At 44.8% G+C, this 18237-nt stretch overlaps 2 protein-coding genes across 5 annotated transcripts in view; one reads left to right on the plus strand and one right to left on the minus strand.

Moving 5' to 3' along the window:
- SGSH (N-sulfoglucosamine sulfohydrolase) overlaps window positions 1-16993 on the minus strand; it is a 67348-nt gene extending 50355 nt beyond the window's left edge. For 2 of the 3 annotated variants that reach the window (XM_073588091.1, XM_073588090.1), the window contains exon 1: window positions 16856-16993. Coding sequence is in view for 1 of the 3 variants with exons in the window: in XM_073588089.1 (XP_073444190.1) it covers window positions 16856-16985 (130 nt within the window). In the remaining 2 variants the exon portion in view is untranslated. The remainder of the gene's footprint in view (window positions 1-16855) is intronic. The other variant, XM_073588089.1, reaches the window with a different exon arrangement.
- SLC26A11 (solute carrier family 26 member 11) overlaps window positions 16769-18237 on the plus strand; it is an 80359-nt gene continuing 78890 nt past the window's right edge. For both annotated transcript variants that reach the window (XM_073588088.1, XM_073588087.1), the window contains exon 1: window positions 16769-17050. The gene's annotated coding sequence lies outside the window, so the exon portion shown is untranslated. The remainder of the gene's footprint in view (window positions 17051-18237) is intronic.

Below are 18237 nucleotides of genomic sequence, written 5' to 3' on the forward strand. Positions count from 1 at the left end.
TAAAATAAAAACGTAGTCGTGGTCCTGCTGGAGGTAGTCGAGTACTTTGATCAGATTATTCCAGCAGTCTACAGAGGTGGCACTAATGTCCATTTCAGAGCCCCGTTATCAGGATCACTAAGTCCCAAAGCATAGGTAATAACTTTTAACAATGGTAATAACTTTTTAAAATATATAGTATACGCATTTTGTATTCGTTTTTGAGAATGTAAGAATCTAAGCGTTGAGAAATGGCTTTAAAATGTAGCACTCCGGTGATTATATACAATCTTGGCCATAGTTAAAGGGGTATTCCCATATCCAAGATCCTACCCCAATATGTAGTAGGTGTAATAATAATAATCATAATAATATTAGCAAATACCTCCAGTTAGAAATGTAGTAACATTTTTCTAATTCGCTATGTCTCTTTCCTCATGTGCTGGTATTGCAGGACCTTGGGTATCCATTGTTACAACCACTGATAAATTGATAGTTAGCTAGTTGCTAGTGGTCGTAACCATGAATACCTAAGGTCCTGCAATACCAGCACATGAGGAAAGGGGCATAGTGAATCAGAAAATCTGTACTACATTTCTAATTAAAGGCATTTCCTAATAGAATTATTATTATACCTACTACATATTGGGATAGGATCTTGGAGACGGGAATATCCCTTTAAGGCTGCCTTCTTCTGTTCCCAGCGCCAAGATCACTAGCAGCAACTGAGGGAAGCCTGCTCACTTACATCCTTACAGTCAGTAACCCCTGACTTCCAATCATCATCGTCAGGTGGCAGACTTCTGTCAACCCGGCCAGCTCCACTAGCCGCAGTAACCACCAGAAGGAGCCCCGACTAAGAAGTCAGATCAAGAGAATTCACAACAGTTCACCTTCCAACAAGACAATGACACTAAGCACACAGCTAAAATAACAGGAGTGGCTTCAGAACAACTCTGTGACTGTTGTGAACACTTTGGACCTGACTTCTGAGTTTGGGCTCCCTCTGGTGGTTGCTGCGGGTAATGGAGCTGGTCGGGTTGACAGAAATCAATCACCTGAAGAGGATGATTGGAGCTCTGTCCTGGGCCCTGTATTGTTCAACATCTTTATCAACGATTTAGATGAAGGAATTGAGGGTAAACTGATTAAATTTGCTGATGACACAAAGCTAGGAGAGATAGCTAATACTAGAGAAGAGAAAGAGAGGATTCAAAAAGATATAAATAAACTGGAGCAGTGGGCAGCAACTAACAGAATGGTTTTTAACAGGGAAAAATGCAGAGTACTACATCTGGGCAATAAAAATGAAAAAAGTATATACAGAGTGGGAGGAATAGGGCTAAGCAACAGCACATGTGAAAAAGACTTGGTTATACTAATAGATCACAGACTGAATATGAGTCAACAGTGTGATGCACTTATCTTGCGCTATTAAGCTGATTGCGCCTTATTTGGTGCGCCGTTCACTTCCTTGTGCTCCCTAGTAATAGTAGAAGATTGAAATCCTTAATGCAGATGCATTCCCTCTCACGCGCTGCCCATGGAATATACTGGGCATGCATGCTTTATCGTTGAGGCATCAAGAAGCGTCGGTGTTGCCGGGGTAATACGTGCCTGTCAATCATATTGCGTATTTCCTGTTACACGCCGCCCGCTGTCTGCTTTGGGCGTGTGCAATCAAGACAGGAAGCATCGGGCTTGAGGGGCAATTCACACGCCGGCCAATCACCTTGTAGCGTTTGACATCAGCTGTGAGGTGAGTGCGTTCCAGATGGAGCGCATGCCCAATATTATAGGAATGGTGGCGGATCTGTTTCCACCAGTTTGATTGACAGATATACCGGCCAATGAGATGCGATTGATTTTGGTTGATAGAGCACAAACCTGTCTGCATTTTTAACATTGGATCTATGCCTGGCCCTATTGTGAGACCATTACACTGGGACCTCTATGACATACAGGAAGTGACTGCTACTAATTAGCAGCTACATCTATATGTAGAGGGGGTTTTTGGTCATCCCACACAGCATCTAACCATGTACCTCCTGATGATCCTGTTAGGAGAAACGCGTTGAGGTATTCCTATCCAGCATCAAAAACTTGAGTACCTTCTTGCATACTTGAATATTTATCTACTCTGCCATATTATATTACTATGCTATAATGCCTTCCAGAATTAATATTGTTTCACCCTAATGTGAAATTATCAGCTATACCAGGGCTTATATAGGGTGAGCCGTCGTGGAGTGGGGGCGCCATTCCGCTGACCAGTAGGGTGCCAAACTCCGCTGATAGGAAGGTTTACAGGTACAGGGAACAGTTAGTTAGGTACTCATTTGTTTTGCACATGTCACTTAACAGTGTGATGCAGCAGCATAAAAGGCAAATGCAATTCTAGGATGTGTTAACAGAAGCATACAGTCTAGATCACGTGAAGTCATTATTTCCCTCTACTCCTCTTTGGTCAGACCTCATCGGGAATATTGTGTCCAGTTTTGGGCACCACATTTTAAAAAAGACATCAACAAACTGGAGCAAGTTCAGAAAAGAGCGACCAGAATGGTGACCGGTCTGCAAACCCTGTCTTATGAGGAAAGGTTGCAGGATTTGGGAATGTTTAGTTTGAAAAAGAGAAGACTGAGAGGAGACTTAATAGCGGTCTACAAATATCTAAAGGGCTGTCACATTGTAGAAGGATCAACTTTATTCTCATTTGCACAAGGAAAGACTAGAAGCAATGGGATGAAACTGAATGGGAGGAGACACAGATTAGATATTAGAAAAAACTTTTTGACAGTTAGAGTGATCAATGAGTGGAACAGGCTGCCACGAGAAGTGGTGAGTTCTCCTTCAATGGAAGTCTTCAAACAGAGGCTGGACAGACATCTGACTGGGATGATTTAGTGAATCCTGCATTGAGCAGGGGGTTGGACCAGATGACCCAGGAGGTCCCTTCCAACTCTACCATTCTAGGATTCTAAGATTTAAGTCAGCAAGCTTCCCTCAGTTGTTGCTGGTGATTTGGTTTTCTTCCTGTGCATTTTGAAGCCCGCCTGCCCCCTGCTTGGTCCTGCATCGTTCAGATAAGTTATTTGTTTGCTGGAATCTTTTTGCATTTGATGCTGGGACCAGTGCTGGACCCTGTTCCATATGACACAGCTTATGTTAGTCTGTTCAGTATTGCTAGTCCCTTGTTATATCAATATTTTTTAGGGGTTTTAGGGGTCTGCAATCCGCTTAGTTACCAACCTTTCTGGTTGTCTAGCTTATTCCCCGGCTATCCTCCTCGGTGACCTACGCATAACATGTGAACATTCCTTACTGGCCCAGCCAGAGTCCTGACCTAAACCCAATTGAGCATCTCTGGAGAGACCTGAAAATGGCTGTCCACCAATGTTCACCATCCAACCTGACGGAACTGGAGAGGATCTGCAAGGAAGAATGGCAGAGGATCCCCAAATCCAGGTGTGAAAAACCTGTTGCGTCATTCCCAAGAAGACTCATGGCTGTACTAGCTCAAAAAGGTGCTTCTACTCAATACGGAGCAAAGGGTGTGAATACTTATGACCATGTGATATTTCAGTTTTTCATTTTCAATAAATTTGCAAAAATTTCTACATTTCTGTTTTTTTTTCAGTGAAGATGGGGTGCTGAGTGAACATTAATGAGAGAGAAATGAACTTTTTTGAATTTACCAAATGGCTGCAATGAAGCAAAGAGTGAAACATTTAATGGGGTCTGAATACTTTCCGTACCCACTGAATGTCTCACAGCAAATTGCTGGCTACAGCGATACCGTATTTACTGACATTATGCCGCAATTTAAAAGGAACCTGTCACGTTGTGAATGCAATCCGGTCTGTGACAGAAGGATATATGGGTATTATTATTATTATTATTTATTGTTATAGCGCCATTTATTCCATGGTGCTTTACATGTAAGGAGGGGTATACATAAAAACAAGTACAATAATCTTAAACAATACAAATCAGAACTGGTACAGGAGGAGAGAGGACCCTGCCCGCGAGGGCTCACAATCTACAAGGGATGGGTGATAATACACTAGACGAGGGTAGAGCTGGTCATGCAGCGGTTTGGTCGATCGGTGGTTACTGCAGGTTGTAGGCTTGTCGGAAGAGGTGGGTCTTCAGGCTCTTTTTGAAGGTTTCGATGGTAAGTGAGAGTCTGATATGTTGTGGTAGAGAGTTCCAGAGTAGGGGTGATGCGCGAGAGAAATCTTGTATGCGATTTTGGGAAGAGGAGATAAGAGGGGAGTAGAGAAGGAGATCTTGTGAGGATCGGAGGTTGCGTGCAGGAAAGTACCGGGAGACGAGGTTGCAGATGTATGGAGGAGACAGGTTGTGGATGGCTTTGTATGTCATGGTTAGGGTTTTGTAATGGAGTCTCTGGGCAATTGGGAGCCAGTGAAGGGATTGACAGAGGGGAGAAGCTGGGGAATAGCGGGGGGACAGGTGGATTAGTCGGGCAGCAGAGTTTAGAATAGATTGGAGGGGTGCGAGAGTGTTTGAGGGGAGGCCACAGAGCAGGAGGTTGCAGTAGTCAAGGCGAGAGATGATGAGGGCATGGACTAGGGTTTTTGCAGATTCTTGGGTGAGGAATGAACGGATTTGTGAAATATTTTTGAGTTGAAGTCGGCAGGAAGTGGAAAGGGCTTGGATATGTGGTTTGAAGGAGAGATTAGCATCAAGGATTACTCCGAGGCAGTGAGCTTGTGGGACTGGGGAGAGTGGGCAGTCATTTACTGTAATTGATAGGTTCGTAGGGGGGGGTCACGTGAGATGGGGGAAGGATGATGAATTCTGTTTTGTCCATGTTGAGTTTCAGAAATCTAGCGGAGAAGGATGAAATAGTGGACAGACATTGAGGGATTCTGGTTAGTAGGGAGGTGATATCTGGTCCAGAGATGTAGATCTGTGTGTCATCAGCGTAGAGATGATACTGAAAGCCATGAGATTCTATGAGCTGTCCCAGGCCAAAGGTGTAAATAGAGAACAGCAGGGGCCCAAGGACTGAACCTTGTGGGACTCCGACAGATAGGGGGCGAGGTGAGGAGGTGGTGTGTGAGTGGGAGACGCTGAATGTCCGGACTGTTAGGTATGATGAGATCCAGGATAGGGCCAAGTCTGTGATGCCAAGGGATGAGAGGGTCTGTAATAATAGGGAATGGTCCACTGTGTCAAAGGCAGCCGACAGGTCCAGGAGGAGGAGGACAGAGTAGTGTCGCTTGCTCTTGGCGGTTAAGAGGTCATTGGTGACCTTAGTAAGGGCAGTTTCAGTGGAGTGGTGTGACCGGAAGCCAGATTGTAAGCGGTCGAAGAGGGAGCAAGAAGAGAGATGGGAGGACAGTTCAAGGTAGACGTGTTGATCCAGTAGCTTGGAGGCGTAGGGGAGAAGTGATATAATGTGGGAATGTGGGAAATGTGGGTATGTGGGAAAATGTTCAGTATAAGGGCTCGCTCACACTGCAGTATACCACTGCCCATGTTCTATCAGATAGCACGCGGCCCAGTGTTATACTATGAGGCAGTGCAGATTTGTGATGTGTATCAGACAGCACTCAGCCCAATGTTATACTATGGGGCAGTGCAGATCTGTGATGTGTATCAGACAGCACTCAGCCCAATGTTATACTATGGGGCAGTGCAGATCTGTGATGTGTATCAGATAGCACTCAGCCCAATGTTATACTATGGGGCAGTGCAGATCTGTGATGTGTAATCAGACAGCACTCAGCCCAATGTTATACTATGGGGCAGTGCAGATCTGTGATGTGTAATCAGATAGCACTCAGCACTCAGCCCAATGTTATACTATGAGGCAGTGCAGATCTGTGATGTATCAGATAGCACTCAGCCCAATGTTATACTATGGGGCAGTGCAGATCTGTGATGTGTAATCAGATAGCACTCAGCCCAATGTTATACTATGAGGCAGTGCAGATCTGTGATGTATCAGATAGCACTCAGCCCAATGTTATACTATGGGGCAGTGCAGATCTGTGATGTATCAGATAGCACTCAGCCCAATGTTATACTATGGGGCAGTGCAGATCTGTGATGTGTAATCAGATAGCACTCAGCCCAATGTTATACTATGAGGCAGTGCAGATCTGTGATGTATCAGATAGCACTCAGCCCAATGTTATACTATGGGGCAGTGCAGATCTGTGATGTATCTGTGTATGTATAATGTGGGTATGTGGGAAAATGTTCAGTATAAGGGCTCGCTCACACTGCTGTATACCACTGCCCATGTTCTATCAGATAGCATGCGGCCCAGTGTTATACTATGAGGCAGTGCAGATCTGTGATGTGTATCAGACAGCACTCAGCCCAATGTTATACTATGGGGCAGTGCAGATCTGTGATGTGTAATCAGACAGCACTCAGCCCAATGTTATACTATGGGGCAGTGCAGATCTGTGATGTGTAATCAGACAGCACTCAGCCCAATGTTATACTATGGGGCAGTGCAGATCTGTGATGTGTAATAAGATAGCACTCAGCACTCAGCCCAATGTTATACTATGAGGCAGTGCAGATCTGTGATGTATCAGATAGCACTCAGCCCAATGTTATACTATGGGGCAGTGCAGATCTGTGATGTGTAATCAGATAGCACTCAGCCCAATGTTATACTATGAGGCAGTGCAGATCTGTGATGTATCAGATAGCACTCAGCCCAATGTTATACTATGGGGCAGTGCAGATCTGTGATGTATCTGTGTATGTATAATGTGGGTATGTGGGAAAATGTTCAGTATAAGGGCTCGCTCACACTGCTGTATACCACTGCCCATGTTCTATCAGATAGCATGCGGCCCAGTGTTATACTATGAGGCAGTGCAGATTTGTGATGTGTAATCAGATAGCACTCAGCCCAATGTTACACTATGAGGCAGTGCAGATCTGTGATGTGTATCAGATAGCACTCAGCCCAATGTTACACTATGGGGCAGTGCAGATCTGTGATGTGTATCAGATAGCACTCAGCCCAATGTTACACTATGAGGCAGTGCAGATCTGTGATGTGTATCAGATAGCACTCAGCCCAATGTTATACTATGGGGCAGGGCAGATCTGTGATGTGTATCAGATAGCACTCAGCCCAATGTTATACTATGGGGCAGTGCAGATCTGTGATGTGTTATCAGATAGCACTCAGCCCAATGTTATACTATGGGGCAGTGCAGATCTGTGATATATCAGACAGCACTCAGCCCAATGTTATACTATGGGGCAGTGCAGATCTGTGATGTATCAGACAGCACTCAGCCCAATGTTATACTATGGGGCAGTGCAGATCTGTGATGTGTATCTGATAGCACTCAGCCCAATGTTATACTATGGGGCAGTGCAGATCTGTGATGTATCAGACAGCACTCAGCCAAATGTTATACTATGGGGCAGGGCAGATCTGTGATGTGTATCTGATAGCACTCAGCCCAATGGTATACTATGGGGCAGTGCAGCTCTGTGATGTGTATCAGATAGCACTCAGCCCAGTGTTATACTATGGGGCAGTGCAGATCTGTGATGTGTATCTCATAGCACTCAGCCCAATGTTATACTATGGGGCAGTGCAGATCTGTGCTGTATCAGATAGCACTCAGCCCAATGTTATACTATGGAGCAGTGCAGATCTGTGATGTGTATCAGATAGCACTCAGCCCAATGTTATACTATGGGGTAGTGCAGATCTGTGATGTGTATCAGATAGCACTCAGCCCAATGTTATACTATGGGGCAGTGCAGATCTGTGATGTGTATCAGACAGCACTCAGCCCAATGTTATACTATGAGGCAGTGCAGATCTGTGATGTGTATCAGATAGCACTCAGCCCAATGTTATACTATGGGGCAGTGCAGATCTGTGATGTGTATCAGATAGCACTCAGCCCAATGTTATACTATGGAGCAGTGCAGATCTGTGATGTGTATCTGATAGCACTCAGCCCAATGTTATACTATGAGGCAGTTCAGATCTGTGATGTGTTATCAGATAGCACTCAGCCCAATGTTATACTATGGGGTAGTGCAGATCTGTGATGTGTATCAGATAGCACTCAGCCCAGTGTTATACTATGGGGCAGTGCAGATCTGTGATGTGTATCAGATAGCACTCAGCCCAGTGTTATACTATGGGGCAGTGCAGATCTGTGATGTGTATCTGATAGCACTCAGCCCAGTGTTATACTATGGGGCAGTGCAGATCTGTGATGTGTATCAGATAGCACTCAGCCCAATGTTATACTATGGAGCAGTGCAGATCTGTGATGTGTATCAGATAGCACTCAGCCCAATGTTATACTATGGGGCAGTGCAGATCTGTGCTGTATCAGATAGCACTCAGCCCAATGTTATACTATGGAGCAGTGCAGATCTGTGATGTGTATCAGATAGCACTCAGCCCAATGTTATACTATGGGGTAGTGCAGATCTGTGATGTGTATCAGATAGCACTCAGCCCAATGTTATACTATGGGGCAGTGCAGATCTGTGATGTGTATCAGACAGCACTCAGCCCAATGTTATACTATGAGGCAGTGCAGATCTGTGATGTGTATCAGATAGCACTCAGCCCAATGTTATACTATGGGGCAGTGCAGATCTGTGATGTGTATCAGATAGCACTCAGCCCAATGTTATACTATGGAGCAGTGCAGATCTGTGATGTGTATCTGATAGCACTCAGCCCAATGTTATACTATGAGGCAGTTCAGATCTGTGATGTGTTATCAGATAGCACTCAGCCCAATGTTATACTATGGGGTAGTGCAGATCTGTGATGTGTATCAGATAGCACTCAGCCCAGTGTTATACTATGGGGCAGTGCAGATCTGTGATGTGTATCAGATAGCACTCAGCCCAGTGTTATACTATGGGGCAGTGCAGATCTGTGATGTGTATCTGATAGCACTCAGCCCAGTGTTATACTATGGGGCAGTGCAGATCTGTGATGTGTATCAGATAGCACTCAGCCCAATGTTATACTATGGAGCAGTGCAGATCTGTGATGTGTATCAGATAGCACTCAGCCCAATGTTATACTATGGGGCAGTGCAGATCTGTGATGTGTATCAGATAGCACTCAGCTCAATGTTATACTATGGGGCAGTGCAGATCTGTGATGTGTATCAGATAGCACTCAGCCCAATGTTATACTATGGGGTAGTGCAGATCTGTGATGTGTATCAGATAGCACTCAGCCCAATGTTATACTATGGGGTAGTGCAGATCTGTGCTGTATCAGATAGCACTCAGCCCAATGTTATACTATGGAGCAGTGCAGATCTGTGATGTGTTATCAGATAGCACTCAGCCCAATGTTATACTATGAAGCAGTGCAGATCTGTGATGTGTATCTGATAGCACTCAGCCCAATGTTATACTATGGGGCAGTGCAGATCTGTGATGTGTATCAGATAGCACTCAGCCCAGTGTTATACTATGGGGCAGTGCAGATGTGTGATGTGTATCTGATAGCACTCAGCCCAATGTTATACTATGGGGCAGTGCAGATCTGTGATGTATCAGATAGCACTCAGCCCAATGTTATACTATGGAGCAGTGCAGATCTGTGATGTGTATCAGATAGCACTCAGCCCAATGTTATACTATGGGGCAGTGCAGATCTGTGATGTGTATCAGATAGCACTCAGCCCAATGTTATACTATGGGGCAGTGCAGATCTGTGATGTGTATCAGATAGCACTCAGCTCAATGTCATACTATGGGGCAGTGCAGATCTGTGATGTATCAGATAGCACTCAGCCCAATGTTATACTATGGGGCAGTGCAGATCTGTGATGTGTATCAGATAGCACTCAGCCCAATGTTATACTATGGGGCAGTGCAGATCTGTGATGTGTATCAGATAGCACTCAGCCCAATGTTATACTATGGGGCAGTGCAGATCTGTGATGTGTATCAGATAGCACTCAGCCCAATGTTATACTATGGGGCAGTGCAGATCTGTGATGTGTAATCAGATAGCACTCAGCCCAATGTTATACTATGGGGCAGTGCAGATCTGTGATGTGTATCAGATAGCACTCAGCCCAATGTTATACTATGGGGCAGTGCAGATCTGTGATGTGTATCAGATAGCACTCAGCCCAATGTTATACTATGGGGCAGTGCAGATCTGTGATGTGTATCTGATAGCACTCAGCCCAATGTTATACTATGAGGCAGTGCAGATCTGTGATGTATCAGATAGCACTCAGCCCAATGTTATAGTATGGGGCAGTGCAGATCTGTGATGTGTTATAAGATAGCACTCAGCCCAATGTTATACTATGGGGCAGTGCAGATCTGTGATGTGTATCAGATAGCACTCAGCCCAATGTTATACTATGGGGCAGTGCAGATCTGTGATGTGTATCAGATAGCACTCAGCCCAATGTTATACTATGGGGCAGTGCAGATCTGTGATGTGTATCAGATAGCACTCAGCCCAATGTTATACTATGGGGCAGTGCAGATCTGTGATGTGTAATCAGATAGCACTCAGCCCAATGTTATACTATGGGGCAGTGCAGATCTGTGATGTGTATCAGATAGCACTCAGCCCAATGTTATACTATGGGGCAGGGCAGATCTGTGATGTGTTATCTGATAGCACTCAGCCCAATGTTATACTATGGGGCAGTGCAGATCTGTGATGTGTATCAGATAGCACTCAGCCCAGTATTATACTATGGGGCAGGGCAGATCTGTGATGTGTATCAGATAGCACTCAGCCCAATGTTATACTATGGGGCAGTGCAGATCTGTGATGTATCAGATAGCACTCAGCCCAATGTTATATTATGGGGCAGTGGAGATCTGTGATGTGTATCAGATAGCACTCAGCCCAATGTTATACTATGAGGCAGTGCAGATCTGTGATGTATATCAGATAGCACTCAGCCCAATGTTATACTATGGAGCAGGGCAGATCTGTGCTGTATCAGATAGCACTCAGCCCAATGTTATACTATGGAGCAGTGCAGATCTGTGATGTGTATCAGATAGCACTCAGCCCAATGTTATACTATGGGGTAGTGCAGATCTATGACGTGTTATCAGACAGCACTCAGCCCAATGTTATACTATGGGGCAGTGCAGATCTGTGATGTGTATCAGACAGCACTCAGCCCAATGTTATATTATGGGGCAGTGCAGATCTGTGATGTGTATCAGATAGCACTCAGCCCAATGTTATACTATGAGGCAGTGCAGATCTGTGATGTGTATCAGATAGCACTCAGCCCAATGTTATACTATGGGGCAGTGCAGATCTGTGATGTGTATCAGATAGCACTCAGCCCAATGTTATACTATGGGGCAGTGCAGATCTGTGATGTGTATCAGATAGCACTCAGCTCAATGTCATACTATGGGGCAGTGCAGATCTGTGATGTATCAGATAGCACTCAGCCCAATGTTATACTATGGGGCAGTGCAGATCTGTGATGTGTATCAGATAGCACTCAGCCCAGTGTTATACTATGGGGTAGTGCAGATCTGTGATGTGTTATCTGATAGCACTCAGCCCAATGTTATACTATGGGGCAGTGCAGATCTGTGATGTGTATCAGATAGCACTCAGCCCAATGTTATACTATGGGGTAGTGCAGATCTGTGATGTGTATCAGATAGCACTCAGCCCAATGTTATACTATGGGGCAGTGCAGATCTGTGATGTGTATCAGATAGCACTCAGCTCAATGTCATACTATGGGGCAGTGCAGATCTGTGATGTATCAGATAGCACTCAGCCCAATGTTATACTATGGGGCAGTGCAGATCTGTGATGTATCAAATAGCACTCAGCCCAATGTTATACTATGGGGCAGTGCAGATCTGTGATGTGTATCAGATAGCACTCAGCCCAGTGTTATACTATGGGGTAGTGCAGATCTGTGATGTGTTATCTGATAGCACTCAGCCCAATGTTATACTATGGGGCAGTGCAGATCTGTGATGTGTATCAGATAGCACTCAGCTCAATGTCATACTATGGGGCAGTGCAGATCTGTGATGTGTATCAGATAGCACTCAGCCCAATGTTATACTATGGGGCAGTGCAGATCTGTGATGTGTATCAGATAGCACTCAGCCCAATGTTATACTATGGGGCAGTGCAGATCTGTGATGTATCAGATAGCACTCAGCCCAATGTTATACTATGGGGCAGTGCAGATCTGTGATGTGTATCAGATAGCACTCAGCCCAATGTTATACTATGGGGCAGTGCAGATCTGTGATGTGTATCAGATAGCACTCAGCCCAATGTTATACTATGGGGCAGTGCAGATCTGTGATGTGTATCAGATAGCACTCAGCCCAATGTTATACTATGGGGCAGTGCAGATCTGTGATGTGTATCAGATAGCACTCAGCCCAATGTTATACTATGGGGCAGTGCAGATCTGTGATGTGTATCAGATAGCACTCAGCCCAATGTTATACTATGGGGCAGTGCAGATCTGTGATGTGTATCAGATAGCACTCAGCCCAATGTTATACTATGGGGCAGTGCAGATCTGTGATGTGTATCAGATAGCACTCAGCCCAATGTTATACTATGGGGCAGTGCAGATCTGTGATGTGTATCAGATAGCACTCAGCCCAATGTTATACTATGGGGCAGGGCAGATCTGTGATGTGTTATCTGATAGCACTCAGCCCAATGTTATACTATGGGGCAGTGCAGATCTGTGATGTGTTATAAGATAGCACTCAGCCCAATGTTAAACTATGGGGCAGAGCAGATCTGTGATGTGTATCAGATAGCACTCAGCCCAATGTTATACTATGAGGCAGTGCAGATCTGTGATGTATATCAGATAGCACTCAGCCCAATGTTATACTATGGAGCAGTGCAGATCTGTGATGTGTATCTGATAGCACTCAGCCCAATGTTATACTATGAGGCAGTGCAGATCTGTGATGTATATCAGATAGCACTCAGCCCAGTGTTATACTATGGGGCAGGGCAGATCTGTGCTGTATCAGATAGCACTCAGCCCAATGTTATACTATGGAGCAGTGCAGATCTGTGATGTGTATCAGATAGCACTCAGCCCAATGTTATACTATGGGGTAGTGCAGATCTATGACGTGTTATCAGACAGCACTCAGCCCAATGTTATACTATGGGGCAGTGCAGATCTGTGATGTGTATCAGACAGCACTCAGCCCAATGTTATATTATGGGGCAGTGCAGATCTGTGATGTGTATCAGATAGCACTCAGCCCAATGTTATACTATGGGGCAGTGCAGATCTGTGATGTATCAGATAGCACTCAGCCCAATGTTATACTATGGGGCAGTGCAGATCTGTGATGTGTATCAGATAGCACTCAGCCCAATGTTATACTATGGAGCAGTGCAGATCTGTGATGTGTATCTGATAGCCCAATGTTATACTATGAGGCAGTGCAGATCTGTGATGTATCAGATAGCACTCAGCCCAATGTTATACTATGGGGCAGTGCAGATCTGTGATGTGTATCAGATAGCACTCAGCCCAATGTTATACTATGGGGCAGTGCAGATCTGTGATGTGTATCAGATAGCACTCAGCACAATGTTATAGTATGGGGCAGTGCAGATCTGTGATGTGTTATAAGATAGCACTCAGCCCAATGTTATACTATGGGGCAGTGCAGATCTGTGATGTGTATCAGATAGCACTCAGCCCAATGTTATACTATGGGGCAGTGCAGATCTGTGATGTGTATCAGATAGCACTCAGCCCAGTGTTATACTATGAGGCAGTGCAGATCTGTGATGTGTATCAGATAGCACTCAGCCCAGTATTATACTATGGGGCAGTGCAGATCTGTGATGTGTATCAGATAGCACTCAGCTCAATGTTATACTATGGGGCAGTGCAGATCTGTGATGTGTATCAGATAGCACTCAGCCCAATGTTATACTATGGGGCAGTGCAGATCTGTGATGTGTATCAGATAGCACTCAGCCCAATGTTATACTATGGGGCAGTGCAGATCTGTGATGTGTATCAGATAGCACTCAGCTCAATGTTATACTATGGGGCAGTGCAGATCTGTGATGTGTATCAGATAGCACTCAGCCCAATGTTATATTATGGAGCAGTGCAGATCTGTGATGTGTATCAGATAGCACTCAGCTCAATGTTATACTATGAGGCAGTGCAGATCTGTGATGTGTATCAGATAGCACTCAGCTCAGTGTTATACTATGGGGCAGTGCAGATCTGTGACGTGTTATCAGATAGCACTCAGCCCAATGTTATACTATGGAGCAGTGCAGATCTGTGATGTGTATCTGATAGCCCAATGTTATACTATGAGGCAGTGCAGATCTGTGATGTATCAGATAGCACTCAGCCCAATGTTATACTATGGGGCAGTGCAGATCTGTGATGTGTATCAGATAGCACTCAGCCCAATGTTATACTATGGGGCAGTGCAGATCTGTGATGTGTATCAGATAGCACTCAGCACAATGTTATAGTATGGGGCAGTGCAGATCTGTGATGTGTTATAAGATAGCACTCAGCCCAATGTTATACTATGGGGCAGTGCAGATCTGTGATGTGTATCAGATAGCACTCAGCCCAATGTTATACTATGGGGCAGTGCAGATCTGTGATGTGTATCAGATAGCACTCAGCCCAGTGTTATACTATGAGGCAGTGCAGATCTGTGATGTGTATCAGATAGCACTCAGCCCAGTATTATACTATGGGGCAGTGCAGATCTGTGATGTGTATCAGATAGCACTCAGCTCAATGTTATACTATGGGGCAGTGCAGATCTGTGATGTGTATCAGATAGCACTCAGCCCAATGTTATACTATGGGGCAGTGCAGATCTGTGATGTGTATCAGATAGCACTCAGCCCAATGTTATACTATGGGGCAGTGCAGATCTGTGATGTGTATCAGATAGCACTCAGCTCAATGTTATACTATGGGGCAGTGCAGATCTGTGATGTGTATCAGATAGCACTCAGCCCAATGTTATATTATGGAGCAGTGCAGATCTGTGATGTGTATCAGATAGCACTCAGCTCAATGTTATACTATGAGGCAGTGCAGATCTGTGATGTGTATCAGATAGCACTCAGCTCAGTGTTATACTATGGGGCAGTGCAGATCTGTGACGTGTTATCAGATAGCACTCAGCCCAGTGTTATACTATGGGGCAGTGCAGATCTGTGATGTATCAGATAGCACTCAGCTCAATGTTATACTATGGGGCAGTGCAGATCTGTGACGTGTTATCAGATAGCACTCAGCCCAGTGTTATACTATGGGGCAGTGCAGATCTGTGATGTATCAGATAGCACTCAGCCCAATGTTATACTATGGAGCAGTGCAGATCTGTGATGTGTATCAGATAGCACTCAGCCCAATGTTATACTATGGGGCAGTGCAGATCTGTGATGTGTATCAGATAGCACTCAGCCCAATGTTATACTATGGGGCAGTGCAGATCTGTGATGTGTATCAGATAGCACTCAGCCCAATGTTATACTATGGGGCAGTGCAGATCTGTGATGTGTATCAGACAGCACTCAGCCCAATGGTATACTATTGGGCAGTGCAGATCTGTGATGTGTTATCAGACAGCACTCAGCCCAATGTTATACTATGGGACAGTGCAGGGTTGTGTGTGTGTCATGTATACAATACAGAGCTGTGTGTGTGTGTCATGTATACGATGCGGAGCTGTGTGTGTCATGTATACGATGCAGAGCTGTGTGTGTCATGTACACGATGCAGAGCTGTGTGTGTCATGTACACGATGCAGAGCTGTGTGTGTCATGTACACGATGCAGAGCTGTGTGTGTCATGTACACGATGCAGAGCTGTGTGTGTCATGTACACGATGCAGAGCTGTGTGTGTCATGTATACAATGCAGAGCTGTGTGTGTCATGTGTATGATGCAGGGTTGTTTGTGTGTCATGTATACAATGCAGAGCTGTGTGTGTCATGTATACAATGCAGGGCTGTGTGTGTCATGTATATGATGCAGGGCTGTGTGTGTCATGTACACGATGCAGAGCTGTGTGTGTCATGTATACAATGCAGAGCTGTCTGTGTCATGTGTACAATAAGAGCTGTGTGTGTCATGTATACGATGCAGAGCTGTGTGTGTCATGTACACGATGCAGAGCTGTGTGTGTCATGTATACAATGCAGAGCTGTCTGTGTCATGTGTACAATAAGAGCTGTCTGTGTCATGTATACGATGCAGAGCTGTGTGTGTCATGTATACAATGCAGGGCTGTGTGTGTCATGTATATGATGCAGGGCTGTGTGTGTCATGTACACGATGCAGAGCTGTGTGTGTCATGTATACAATGCAGAGCTGTCTGTGTCATGTGTACAATAAGAGCTGTGTGTGTCATGTATACGATGCAGAGCTGTGTGTGTCATGTACACGATGCAGAGCTGTGTGTGTCATGTATACAATGCAGAGCTGTCTGTGTCATGTGTACAATAAGAGCTGTGTGTGTCATGTATACGATGCAGAGCTGTGTGTGTCATGTATACAATGCAGGGCTGTGTGTGTCATGTATATGATGCAGGGCTGTGTGTGTCATGTACACGATGCAGAGCTGTGTGTGTCATGTATACAATGCAGAGCTGTGTTTGCCCTAATAGCACACATCTAACCCCTGCGCATTGAGCCACTACAATACACTCAGGAAAGAACACACATAACCGGACAGCAGAGCCTGCAGTCTGATCACATGATCATGACGTAATCAGAGGTCCTCCGCTCTCCTCCTATATTATGGCAGCCCCGTCTGTACTGTGCAGAGAGCGGTGCTCCGTATTACCGGGGCGGGCCGCTACTCACCGATGATCAGCAGCACGTTCTTACTGGCAGCCACTAGGACGGAGCAGAGCAGCCACAGACACACAGGGAGATCCAGGAACCACCCCATCATGTTCCGCTTGGTCCTGAAACACGCCCCGATAGCGGTCATGTGATTCCAGCCAGGACACGCCTCCCTCCGAGAGGGAGAAGAGGTGCCGGGTCGGTGCTGTGCCGGTACGTAAGCCTGTGTGTTATATATATGGTAATGGTATATACAGTGTATCCTATACCCCATGTATTCCCAGCCTATGTGTAATATATATGGTATATACAGTGTATCCTATACCCCATGTATTCCCAGCCTATGTGTAATATATATGGTATATACAGTGTATCCTGTACCCCATGTATTCCCAGCCTATGTGTAATATATATGGTATATACAGTGTATCCTGTACCCCATGTATTCCCAGCCTGTGTGTAATATATATGGTATATACAGTGTATCCTATACCCCATGTATTCCCAGCCTATGTGTAATATATATGGTATATACAGTGTATCCTATACCCCATGTATTCCCAGCCTATGTGTAATATATATGGTATATACAGTGTATCCTGTACCCCATGTATTCCCAGCCTATGTGTAATATATATGGTATACACAGTGTATCCTGTACCCCATGTATTCCCAGCCTGTGTGTAATATATATGGTATATACAGTGTATCCTATACCCCATGTATTCCCAGCCTATGTGTAATATATATGGTATATACAGTGTATCCTGTACCCCATGTATTCCCCAGCCTGTGTGTAATATATATGGTATATACAGTGTATCCTATACCCCATGTATTCCCAGCCTATGTGTAATATATATGGTATATACAGTGTATCCTGTACCCCATGTATTCCCAGCCTATGTGTAATATATATGGTATACACAGTGTATCCTGTACCCCATGTATTCCCAGCCTATGTGTAATATATATGGTATATACAGTGTATCCTGTACCCCATGTATTCCCAGCCTGTGTGTAATATATATGGTATATACAGTGTATCCTGTACCCCATGTATTCCCAGCCTATGTGTAATATATATGGTATATACAGTGTATCCTGTACCCCATGTATTCCCAGCCTGTGTGTAATATATATGGTATATACAGTGTATCCTGTACCCCATGTATTCCCAGCCTATGTGTAATATATATGGTATACACAGTGTATCCTGTACCCCATGTATTCCCAGCCTGTGTGTAATATATATGGTATATACAGTGTATCCTATACCCCATGTATTCCCAGCCTATGTGTAATATATATGGTATATACAGTGTATCCTGTACCCCATGTATTCCCAGCCTATGTGTAATATATATGGTATATACAGTGTATCCTGTACCCCATGTATT

The sequence above is a fragment of the Dendrobates tinctorius genome, unplaced genomic scaffold (assembly GCF_039654945.1).
Source record: "Dendrobates tinctorius isolate UK_male_01 unplaced genomic scaffold, ASM3965494v1 ptg000103l, whole genome shotgun sequence".
In the NCBI taxonomy this organism is placed as follows: Eukaryota; Metazoa; Chordata; class Amphibia; order Anura; family Dendrobatidae; genus Dendrobates; species Dendrobates tinctorius.